This window comes from Uloborus diversus, chromosome 7, assembly GCF_026930045.1.
Source record: "Uloborus diversus isolate 005 chromosome 7, Udiv.v.3.1, whole genome shotgun sequence".
NCBI classification, from domain to species: Eukaryota; Metazoa; Arthropoda; class Arachnida; order Araneae; family Uloboridae; genus Uloborus; species Uloborus diversus.
In genome coordinates this window covers 86,928,215-86,941,551 of record NC_072737.1, presented here as the reverse complement: position 1 = coordinate 86,941,551, position 13,337 = coordinate 86,928,215, and the positions used below count along the sequence as shown (strand labels likewise).

At 33.8% G+C, this 13,337-nt stretch overlaps 1 protein-coding gene across 1 annotated transcript in view; it reads right to left on the bottom strand.

The window, feature by feature from the left end:
• Positions 1 to 782: 782 nt before the first annotated feature.
• LOC129226075 (uncharacterized) overlaps positions 783 to 13,337 on the bottom strand; it is a 29,207-nt gene continuing 16,652 nt past the window's right edge. The window contains exons 2-3 of the mRNA XM_054860662.1: positions 9,668 to 9,748; positions 783 to 1,580 (exon numbers count right to left, since the gene is read on the bottom strand). Of these exons, the coding sequence (XP_054716637.1) occupies positions 1,411 to 1,580; positions 9,668 to 9,748 (251 nt within the window). The 3' untranslated portion in view covers positions 783 to 1,410. The remainder of the gene's footprint in view (positions 1,581 to 9,667; positions 9,749 to 13,337) is intronic.

Sequence of the window (13,337 nt, the reverse complement as noted above, 5' to 3'; positions counted from 1 at the left end):
TGACTCTAAATTTCAAGTTTTAAGAGATTACTTTATTTGCGAACGCTGATTTTGCATACATAAACATAGTAAGACATAAACTTATAGTTGGAAAATTCATTGAAATGTTGTGCTACTGGAGCCTAAATATTATGCTTATATGAATAAATGCTTCTGGAGCCTAATTCCGTGCTTTTTTGCACTTAAAAACTCAACAATCGCAGCACAATAAATCACACTACGATATTCATCAACAAAAGGAAATGAATGAGTTTGAACTGAACCAGTTATGATCTCTGCGGATGTATCTGCAGCTATAAATGATTGTTTTGTAGTAAACCCACGTATGAATTTGGGGTTCAATAATTATGACTAAAAAAAGACGAATAAAATTTTGTAATGAGCAGTTTTTTTTTTTTTTCTTTTTTTCTTATCCAAGACGAAGCTATAATAGTATTTTCGGATAGGATAATCCACCCAATTCGTTTGTACTCTAATACTGTGTGTGTTGCAGACTATTTCTCTCTCTCTCTCTCTCTCTTTCTCTCTTTTTTTTTTTTTTTTTTGATGGAAAAATCAAGTCGTTGCCCTTAGTTTATAAGCTAAATAGAACTCAATTAGTGGCGCAGCGAGAGGGGCTGTTCATGAGCGAACTTTTGGTTTTAAAAGATACTGCCAATCCTAGTATAATACTTTTTACATGTAAGGACTCTTATAACATTTCTTTTCCCCTCCGAAGATAAACACAGACCAGTGGAGACAATCATTATAGAAACAAAATTTGTTTAAAATATTTATTGAGCTTTACAAAAAATGCATTACAAACATACAAATACAAAATTAAAAACAGTGAACATTTATGTTTACATACATAATGATAAGATATATAAAAATGTAAAAGTTATGTCATGTTTAAAGAATAGAAAATTCATGTTTCTACATGAAATTGCTTTTTCGCATGCTGGCAGTTTGCTGTAAATTGCAATATGTTTTCTAAACTAAAGAACTAAATGTAATGAAATTTCACTCATCTTTGAAACAAATCCAATTTTTTTTACCGAGATATCTGAATTGTGTTAACTTCCAGAAACTCGAGCGAAATACTCCCACCAAAAAGAAAAGAACCTTTTCTTATGCTGTTTCATCTAATATTTCATTTGATTCATTAAAATAAATAGCAAATAAAATAGTTTGAACTAAAACACATTTTTTGTACTTTTCTGTGTGAACTAGGTGGTATGAGAAAAAATCTTAGCCGCAAGTACTCTGGTTACATATTACGACTCGAGTTCTGGAAGTTTTAATAGGTAAGTAATAATAAAAGTTAGGTTATACATTTGCTAAAATGATTTTAAAAAATTGTTGTCCTTTACTTCAGCACACCCTGAGACGTTCCTTCAAAAGAGGGGGGAAAAAAACATTTTTTCTATCTTAGGCTTGTAAAAATTTTCTCTCGGGGCCAAAGGATTTGTTGAAGCTGTCTTCTTGTTCCTTTTGCTTTCTGTAAACATGGTAACAAAAGAAGACAGTGACCATGAGACCGGCAATACCTGCCACGACTCCGATGGCCACTCCAGCTATAGCTGCCGGAGATAGATCACCTGAAGATATAAAAATATTTCATCAAGGTGGTAGTGATAATAACAGTTTTTACATAATAAAATTAATAAATGTAATCATCCTGTGTCCTAATACCCTAATGTTAAAAGTACAGTCATTATGTGTAACATTATACCATATGTACTAACTTTGCCTCATTTGGTTTTTTTTGTATATTTAATCTCAAAAGAAAATGTAGGAGGATGAATGCTGCATGCACTCTACATCCAAGATTGTAAAATCAGTTTTCTACTTTTAGTCTACTTTTCCGTAAAAGTGAACGAGAGAAGACAAATGCATGAAAGAAAACTTAATGCATCTCGAAAATATCGCTAAATGGAAAAAAACAAGGTAAAAAGTAAATAAAATAAGTAAATAAATTTTGAAAAAAAAATTAGGTAATAGGGTTTTGAAATCGGTAAAGTATGGATCTGTCGGTCTGTCTGTCTGCCCTCCGCCCAATGACTTTTATGGGAATAGTCCGATTTTTAGCATTTACGCCTACGGGAGAATCTCAAAACTTTTTATTTAAGAACTCAAAAATACTAAAAATTGTTTTTTGGTACCAAAAGATGTCAAGAAATTTGAGTAAATAATCAATTAAAGAATTTGATATTTATTTTAGGAAATGGAAAATTAAAAAAAAGTTCAGAGTGCTTTTTTTTTACCCGAAAGAAAGAGCTGCAAACAATTTTATTTTCGAGGAAAGTAACTTATTTAGGTGAGAAGTTTTAAAAAATTTTTCTTCCTAATATTTATTAATTCATTTTGAATTTTTGGCAACGTGGAGGGGAAAAAATGAGGCTCTTATTTTTTTTTACCCAAAAGAAATACCTACAAAATATATTCTTTTTAAAAAACCGTTTATTTTGACATTTTATTTTTTTAATGTATTAATATCTCTATAAGTATGACTGTAATAGTATTACACTACTTGTTTTTAAAGAATCGCACAGTCAAAGAACTCTGGTTTGCGGTTTTCTATTAATCTCTACTTTGTATTTGGCATTTTACTTTATTATTCAAAATTCTGGGATTAATATCTTTAGTGGGCAAATCTTTGATTTTTTTTTTTTTTTTCGAAATTCAAAGTTTTATTTCTGCTGAAAATTGCTTCACAGATCTCACATGCATGCGCATAGTCGGTACATGCTTTCTTCACTCATTGTATTGGAAATTTTTTTTAACTTATGAAGTTAAATCTATGACTGTTGAAGCTACCTTACCCCTTTTCTTCCTTCCCGGTTCTGCTAAATAGCAAACCAATTTGAATTTGACATGGTTTTAGAAAAAAAAAATCTTCTGGCCACCACCACTTCTCACCAAACACCATTTTTTGTAGCTGTGAAACTCGTTGAAAATTGTTAAAGACGTTCCTATTTTTTATTTGTCATCTAAAATTACATTTGAAAATTTTGATATGAAGAATGTTGTGTGACTGTGATAAGTTGACCATAGTTATTTCTTTTTGAGATAATGAGCAAGGGTAATTGGGGCTGAGTTAACTTTCGTAGCAAGTTTTGTGTCGGAATTAATACTCAAATCCGAGTCACTAACACCCTTTTCCACTGAACTTGATAAAAAGAGGAAAACATTTTCAAGGTCAAAGTTCAACTTAGAGGGTACCCATAAATGATGTCACACTTTTTACCCTCCCCCTTTCAAATTTGTCACTAAGTGTCACACTTCACCTTAACCCCTCTCCCGCGTAGTCACACGTCACTCTATGTTTCATAAACATATTCCTTAGGGTGGTTCAAAAACATTTTTTTTTTCAGCTAAAGTCCAGGTTCCTATTTTTTTTTTACACTTACTAACTTACTAATAGCATTATGCTGTAAAAGTTTCAGCTTCTTACTTAAATTTTAAGAGGATTCTCAATGACCCCTTAATTTAACATTAGCCGTAGCATAGAAAATGCCAAAAATTAAGGAACATTTAATTTCCCCAGCTGTTTTTTGTAAATAATTATTTTATTGCAATGTAAATGCGCATTATTAGTGTATGCGATAATATGAATCATTATTCAGTAAATTACCGCCCATTAGCCAGGGCTAAAGTAGAATTACGTGAAATACACCGCCAGCTCAGTCGTTTCCAGCCGAGCCCAGCATAGGAAAGTGACTGAGAATTAGCAAACCAGACGAATGACCGAAGCAATGGTTCGGTTCAACTCGAAGATTGAACGCGAGGCAAGGTATATTCAGTAAATTACCGCCCATTAGCCAGGGCTAAAGCAGAAATACGTGAAATACACCGCCAGCTCAGTCATTTCCAGCCGAGGACTGCAGTTTCGTGCTTATTAGCACTCATCAGCCCGGCATAGGAAAGTGACTGAGCTGGAGATGGAATACCTCTTAAGGAAGCCAAGAGTGCGAAACAAACTGGTAGCTAATATTAGCTACCTTCTATATTAGCTACCAGTTTGTTTCGCACTCTTGGCTTCTTTAAGAGGTTTTCCATCTCCAGCTCAGTCACTTTCCTATGCCGGGCTGATGAGTGCTAATAAGCACGAAACTGCAGTCCTCGGCTGGAAACGACTGAGCTGGCGGTGTATTTCACGAATATGTATCAGTGTTTTTTCAGTTCAATGTATTTTTTTAACCTCCCTACTCATGCGTTTGAAGTTTGGGGGACGGGGTTGAGCACCCTCTTTCAGGTGAAATAGGAAGCTAAAATTATTCCAGTTTACTGCTATCCACAAGTCTAAAAATACTGAAGGGCATCCTGGTATCTAGGAGAAACTTTTTTTTACATGTATTTTTGAACCACCCTAATGTTCCTTATCCCCTCCATCCGCCTCCTCCTCCTTGTCACAAATTGTCACGATTCCTCTCCTCTCCCCTCAAACGTGATATAATTTGTGGGTACCACATCAGTGATACACTATATTCAAGTTCAAGAAATTTGATTTAATAAATAAGTAAATCAGTATCAGCGCAGTTCCTCTGAAGATTTGATTTACGATTCCGAATTTCTTTTGAAGAGTAGTTCCACAGTTACATTTTTATCTTATTTTGCATCATGCTGTTTATACCGAATTGTAAAGCTGACAGTGATTTACAACTGATAAGTATGTGGCATCCCAACGACCTTCTGTTTTCTTCCATCAGGAAGTGGTTAAAAGTTGCGCAGATAACAAGCCACACAGATTCGCTGCACTTTTTCAGTAAAAAGACGTCACATATTTTTATTTTTTTTTTTTTATTTATTTATTTTTTTTTTTTTTTTTTTTTTTTTTGTAAAGAACATGCGCAATTTTCCGCACTTTATAAAAAGCTTTAAAAATCGATTACATCTCATGATTCCACGGCAAGTAGCTAGCTCCATTCGGATCATTTTGTGGTCCGAACTCGCCGCTGGGGACGCCTCGAATGGTGGTCATGGGAGGTCATTGTGACCTCCCAAAAATTTCCTATTTGGCACAATTTCTCAGACGATTCGGCGATTTTTTTTTCAGACGAAATTGCTACATTGCAATTTTTAAATGCCCGAATGTCCCTGTTCATTTGCAGTACGTATGTGTGCATACCCGTGTTTTTTCATTCGGCAAATTGTTTTCCGCCCTCCCAAAAATTTAAGTTCGGGGGCCCCCTGCTGGCGCTCTCATTCACCACATACTAACTACATCATTATAATCTAGGAAGTGAAGCTTCAACAGTATGTTAACTCCTAATAACAATATATTCTGAGCACTAAAACTTTTTTTTTTTTTAGCCTTGCCCATCTGGCCAGAATGAAACGATAATTGCTCAAAATTTGGCGATTGTGCCAAAATCTCAAGCTACAAAATATTCTTCACCATTAGGCAACTACTTTTATCTACAAAAATGATTTTCTTGTACAAAATGTGTTGTATAAGTATCAGGCAACTAATTTATAAATACAAAATTACGACTCTAGTAGTGTTCTATAGTTGACGCAAAACTAACCTAGCCCTAAACCATCTCCCAAATATTAAAAAAAAAAATTTCACTCAAAATTATTAGTTAAAAAGATCATACTGAGTCATATCTATAAATACCACAAATTTCTTTTTTTCTTCCAAAAATGTACTTGCCCCACTTTCAAAACAAACGGCTCATGTATTGAGACAAACTCTGGATGCTCATGAGCAAAATAAGTAATTTTATTATAATACTAGTGGTACCCGCACGGCTTCGCCCGTAATAGCAAATTAAAAGGTCTTTTGGTTCGCCTGTATATTTACAAATGATGTGTAGTGAATTTTCTCGCCAATTGGCTTGTGCCCACGTTAAGGTTCCACGTTATGATAATTTCGTATCTCGCCAATTGGCTTGTGCCCATGTTACGGTTCCACGTTATGATAATTTCGTAATTTATTCGTCCATCTTATATTTTTTTCTTAAAATTGGAATAGAAAAAGAACAAAATCGAATTTTCGAAAAATCGCTTCGAGGTGCACACCCCCATGCTACATACTAACTTTGTGCCAAATTTCATGAAAATCGGCCGAACGGTCTAGGCGCTATGCGTGTCACAGACATCCTACAGATATCCTACAGACATCCAGACATCCTCCGGACAGAGAGACTTTCAGCTTTATTATTAGTAAAGATGCAAAACAAAACAAAAAAAAAATGAATGTCCTTTTTCCCCGCTATCACACATTTCATCTACTTTTTAATTAGTGGTTTGGACTCAATTTACCACAAGAATCATGAATGATATACAATCGAGTCCCGACTTATGCGAGGGGTGCGTTCCAAGACACCTCGCGTAAGTCGGAATTTCGCGTTGTGAAACAAGGTATGCCTAGTAATTTTTTATAAGCATACCCAATTGTTTCAAACGTCTGTAAACACCCCTCATATTGTTTCAAACCATTTATTAACTATATATTGCAGTATCTTTTACAAAGAACCGACTTTTTCTGTATTTTAGAAAAAACGTTATTATTTGACATAAAATTCTGTAATTTAGCACAAAATGAATGATTAATGGGGGAGAGAAACTTTAAATAAAGCAGTATGGTACTTACAGTATGGACACTACAGCATTATTATAGCACTTAACAATATAGATACAGTAAATCTTTACTAATTTTATAAAGAGAGAGGACGAATTTTTGTGTGTTTATATGTTCGAGGTAATCTCCGGAACCACTGCACCTATTTGAAAAATTCTTTCACTGTATGAAAGGTACCTCCTCACTGAGTAATATAGGCTATAATTCGAAAAAAATCCGATAAATAGTTCTTTTTTTGTTCCAATTTAGGCCCAAATTTCACGTAACTTGCCTATTATTGGCTATTAAAGGGGTGAAAAATTACATGCACATATTAATATTATATATCGTTGAAAAGGGTAGAATTTTCCGCGTTCTAAGCAATTTGTTTCGATGCTCTAACTTCATTACGACGGGAGTAATTTGCGTTTTTAGCTCGAAATTTTTTAGGCTTAGCTGAAATTTAGGCACTACTTTCTTCATTAAATCTATCAATAAAAAGTGAAGGAATTGTCCCACAGTTCCATTGGAAAAAGCGACATGTTTTACTCCAGAAATATCTCGACTTTTGGTCGGAAACATTAGCTTCTATCTTCAAAGGAAAAAAAGTTACAAGCGTTTAAAAATCAATTTCGAAATATGCCATTTTCATTCAGGTTGTCATTATTTTCACGTTTCCACGGTTACGCTTTTTGAATCTATTGTTTATTTAATTCGCAACTCCAACGAACTATAGGGGGCACTGAAGTCATTGTCTAATGGCGGACTTGAAAACTAAAACAAACGCACATGGTAACGAAGAAAATGCTAAAAGTGTTGTGATTTTTGTTCGTACGTATCATTTTTTCGCTTTATTCTTTTTAAATTAATTTTCAAAGTCTTGTGGATATTCTGGCCCACGTAGAAAGAAATGAGAATTCAAGAAGCATTACTAAACGTCAAAGATTAATGCAAACTACGTAGTTCGTAGTTCTAAGCAGCTATTTCCACGATGTTGAATTCGATATTTATCAATTCTTGATAAAACTAAATAATAATTGTGGCCTGACAAGAATAGCAATTAATGCTAGAAAATTCAATATGACATTACAAATTGTTATTGAAAGAAGATACTTTTTTGCCTTGCTTGGCTAGCGATTATTGTTTTCCATTTGTAGCTGAGTTATTTCTCTCGAATTCCCGAATCTGTTAATTTAAAAATTTTCTGTTTCGATTTTTCTAATTTCTGAACTACGATTTATTTGTGTCATGTTATGCAAATCATCAACAAAATTCTCACGAATATATGGTGGTAGTTTTCTTTTCAGTTGATTGACCATTATTTCCTTTCACTTATCGAATTCTGTAATCTTACTACCATTTTATTCCACTCATGATAAAAATTAAAAATGGTTTAACTAAAAACGCGAAATCTCGCCAAGGCTACTTTGCTCGCACAATACCAAAACTATAACCCTAAACAAATTTGGCGAAACTTTTCAGCTGAGAATAAAAGGAATAAAGTAAATTCTTTCTCGGTTATTCATTTTGTTCTACGATAATATATTCAAGAAAATATTTTGCATACTGTCCATTCCAACTAAATGCTGCTGTAAATTATGGTAAGTTTAATTAATTTAAGATTAAAAAAACTCCCATATTCTTACAAATTCATACAAAACAATAAAATTTTTTACCTTATATAACGTTATCCAAGTTTGTTAATCCAAAATTTTCGCTTTCACCTATTATTAAGGAAATAATGAAAACTAACATTATTTTGAGGAGCTCGAGAATACTCCTAAGGGACGAATTAATTTCTGTAGCTGAAAGCAAACTAAGACACATTGATTGCGTTTATAAATACTCAGAACAAACTGCCTGTGTTTACGTCAACAGACACACATGGAACGCAACGTGGCAAAGTTTTAGTTTCATTTGCAGTTTTGTAAATCACCGCAAGGTAGCGTATTCGAGCGCGGGAGTTCCGAATTAGTTTGCATTTAATATCTTAAACTTATTTTATTTCATGTTTCCATGGTTACGCTTTCAAAATTCATCTTTCGCATTTTAATTTCTTAAAAGCATTTTAATATCTGTCGTCTTGGCGCGTTAGGCCCTGAGCAGTTCAGTCTAGGATTATTGTTTTAAGGCAACCGTTAATGAAATTCATTGTTTTGGCAATTTCTTTTGAAATAAAAGAAACTTTTGATTTGTTTTTATCCGATTGAAATGTACGACATTTTCTCTTTTTCTGACGATGATTTTTGAATGGTCCTTGGCATGTTTTTTTTTTTTTTTCTTTCGTTAGACTGATGGATTATGATAGCGTGGTTGCTGGGCAAGTTTGGCGATAAACAATAGAGTTATGGAATTATTTTTACATTTGAAAGATATTATTTAATGTCTTTTTTTTATTTATGTGGCGAAATGTTTTATATTGCAATAAAAACCGATTCACTCGCTAAATAGAGTTTTAAGGCAAATGTAAATCTAATTTAATCATTCGACGAAAAGTTTTAAATTCCAAAGAAACTTAAACAGGTTTTTTTTTTTTTTTTTTTGAAAAGGTGAGTACACATTTTATACAAAGAAAAATGATCATTTCACATCAGAGGGGGAGGGGGCGTCAATTTTTTTTTATTCAACGGACCTCCATTAAATTTTTAGCACGGGCATCGCTGTGCAGGTACTGCTAGTATATTTATAATTTAAAAAATAAAGAAGGTTTAAGCAGCGCGATCAGAATGTTATCAGAATGTATTTTATCAACGTTCATATGTAAAATGAAAAAAAAAGTTAAGAATCGGAGCGGTTATTTGTATAAATTAAAGCAAAGCGTTGCTTAGACTAATACAGTGGGTGAACTTCCACTTTCAGTGATACTAAAGGGATGAAAGTCCATTCACAAAACCAACATTTAGTGTCAACGAAGCCCACTTTAACTCTCCGCCGTTCTGTTCCCAAAAATTTCATGTTCCAGGCGAGAAATTTGGGTCCGCACTAAAAAATTCATTACTCATGAAAAACTCGCGTTATAGCCATTTCGCGTAAGTCGGATCGCGTTGTAGCGGAATCCGACTGTAGCATTTTGTATTTGACAATTGAGGATTAACCGCAAAATACTCTCAAAAAAGTTACCTTCTCGTTCTCCAGAAGTCCTTTTTGCGAAGTTGAAACTTCCTCTCTGTTGAGCAGCAGAACGTGCGATAATGGCAATGCCTAGAAAGAAAAACATATCAATAAGTACATACAGTAAAACCCAGATTTTTCGTGCCCCGAATCTACGTTTTACCAGCATTTAGCGTTTTATCGGATCCCATCACCAGTTTTGCTACTGTGTATTTCCCGTATTTTACGTTCTTTATCCCAGTCTATTGAGAAACGTAGAATCTGGGTTTCCCTGTAATTTTGTACATATATAGGGTGCCTCAAAAGTCTTGCTAAATATTCCAGAGAAGTTGAAATATGAGCTGACGTGGAGCTGAAATGAGAACAGATGATACCCTTGTATGATTTTTCTAATTGGTGGCTGACCAAATTTTTTTTAATTTTTTAAGAAATCTTTCAGTTGGATTGAAATCCTTTGTAATCTCTTGATTGACACTATATTTGGGACAGTAGTGATGCTGTAATCAGGCGTCTGCGTAGCATTCACAGTGCTTCCAGGTTAGGTTTTCCCTAACTACAGTAGAAGGTATGGTACCGTCTACTAATTAGTTTGGATGGTCAAACATACCTCAAATTTTGGCAAGATATAAAGTTTTACCACAGTTATAACTTATTTCCGCGAATTTTGAAGCTCCTATGAGGTTCCAACAAGATGGAAGAGATAACGTCACTCCGTTTCACCACAGATGTGTGAGAAATCTTAATAGATGCTACATTCCTAGGGTATTGAATTGGTCAGGTTGGTCCTATACTTTGCCAGTCAGTTCACCTAATTGCTCCTCTCTTGACATTAGCATTTGAAAAATAGAGCCCATTCGACTGCAAAAAGAACCTCATTCCAAGGATTGCTGTTACTGCCGGCCTTGTCTAAAAAATGTCGAGTACAGCGCAGGTGTGAGCCATGCATCTCTACTAATGGTAGCTCTTTTTTAGTGGTTTGTGTAACTTTGTGTATACTGCAATTTCTATAAATTAAACGCATTTCAATCAATCTAATTTTATTCAGCGTTGTCAATAGCTTCAAAAATTGAAGATTTTAAAGATTTGCGTATTTTTATCAACCTTCAATAACTTGAGAACAATTAAAATGCAAAGATTTCAAAAAGGGCTCAAATCTAAAAATTAAAATTTGGCAAGAGACACAAAAAACTGATTTTCTGTTGAACCATTTTTCTGATTGATGCATTTCTTTTTCTCTTTTTTTGAAAACAGTGTAATAATGTCCATGAAGGAAAATTTTATGAGAAAGTGATACCTGTAGTTTTCTAAGATAAGTCCTTCTCGAAATTTGTCCGAGGATTTGGATGGTTTTAGTAGTAAAATGGCATTATTTTCCTATAATATTGCAAGTTTTATTTGCTATGTTGTTATACACTGTGATTACACTATGATACAAAAATATCCCTCATAATGTTTTGATAAAAACTTCTTCGACGGCCGCCTATTATGGCGCATCTGTCGACCACTGCAGAATACCTTCAAACAAGACTTCAGAAAGGGTCTTATCTCGGTGAGATAAGACCTTTCCCGAATTTTTTCAGAACGCAATGTATTTTCCCCAGGATGTAAACCAGATACCAGTCTTGGTCGCTCGAAAAATATAGATCTACTCAACATCTTTATGATTAAATTAAGGTAGATGAGGGTAATACGGTCTAACTAAGGGAGATTTGAAATTAAGTAAAAACTATGTATCCGAATTAACTAATTGCAATATTATTAGTTAAACATAAAGATCAACTACACAAACAAAAAAAATTGCCACTTTTGCCTTGTCATTAGGCTTTATTTACAGGGTTAGCATAAAAGAATATCACGGTTTTAAAAATTTATATTTCATAAACTATTACCCTTAGCGCTATAAATGACACATAAAAATAAAGATAAACTGTAAAAGTTTTTTTTTCGCTCACAAATGTTTGATGTGTGCTCCTTTCGAAAAGCGACACACAACACACATTTTGGAGTGGTTCACTGTCAATTTTTCTTAATGCTACACATATGTGATCTTACAGTTCTTGCAATGCTGTAGGCAAAGGTGGTGTATAAACACTTTCGGTGACGAAACCTTATTTAAAAAAAAAAAGAAAAGAAAAACACATAAGGCTAGGTTTTGTGATCTGGCCGGCCTAAAGCCCTGGATCCTTCTGACGGATCGAGGGTTTTAGGCCGACCAACGCATAAAGGGTAAACCATCATCACCTATCATCACGCCAAACATAGGGCCAATCCAGCGTTACGTGGCGCAGCAAAGGGGGGGGGGGTCCCCCAGAGGTCTTGGTTTTAACATTCTTGCCAATCCTAATACAATAGTTAATACACGTTGTAAGGACTGTTACGACCAACGACCTCTTCCGGAAAGAATTTCTGGTTGAGCTAGTGCGGAACGTACACGTTTAAGTAGTTACGTAAGTTCAAAAAAACTTTGACAGTTTATCTTTATTTTTATGTATCATTTATAGTAGTAAATGTAATAGTTTACGGAACATAAATTTTTAAAACCGAGATATTCTTTTATGCTAATACTCTGGTATGATAATAAGGGCAAAGGATTTTAACGATCCTAAATAATCCAAAAAAGCTTCTAACACTGGTAATTGAGATCAATCACCATATATATGCATTATTAATGCTTAAAGTCTTCAAAATGACAAAAATATATATATATTTGTTTAAAGCCCTCAGGGCACTCGAAATTATCTTTGTTATACACACTCAAGTATTCCGCCCGAGGCATAAATTTATAACTTTCTTCAAAAAAAAGGTTTTCCCCGATGTATCTTTTTAAAAATCAACGATAAATTTTATAAAAATGACTAGTTAAAAAACATAACAGAAAACAATTTTTCAAATCAACATTTGCAATTAAATAATAAAAACATAATAGTATGTATATAATGAAAAGTTTTACTTAAACTTTTACAAATCCATATTTTAAAGTACTGTGTGAGCGACTTAAATATTGCCCGAGAGAAAAAATTTCTGTCTAACATACTTACATTATTGTTAAACTTTTTCAACTTGATGTGTTTACAAAATTTATCTTTGCTTTTTGAAAAAATATATAGAAAAAAAAATAGATTTTTTGAAGAAAAGAGTAAATTTTAGGCCTCATGCATAATACCTAAATATTTTTCAAATTGAATAAATATTTTTGTGGTGCATGTGGATGGTACTATTGAAGCAACTCTTTTTATCATCTTAAAGTTACAAATTTCCAGAAAACTCTTTTTTTTTTTTCGATTCAGCCAGCACACAATTGCCCGGCACGGGTTGTCTTTGTTAAAATTACCTTTTTCTCAATTGTTTTCCTATAAAAAGAAAGAAATAGGAGAGTTTGAGACGAAAAAAATCGACTTTCACTTTTTTAAGACGCCACTATTTTGTAATGCTTAGAGAGAGATGGGGAGTGAAAGTAAAAGAACTGGCACATTTTTAATGTATGCATCCCCCCCCCCTCAAATAGCTATGGGGGTAGTGCTGAAAACTGTCGACCAGGACTAGACGTTGTCACCTGTTTATATAAGGTAGTAAAGACGTAAAAGGACAGCTAGCACCATTTGTTCAAGTAGTGCGGTTGCAACATGAGTTATTAAACAAACTGGTGTTTGTTCTCAACCGTAAGCTTTTGAGAGTCACC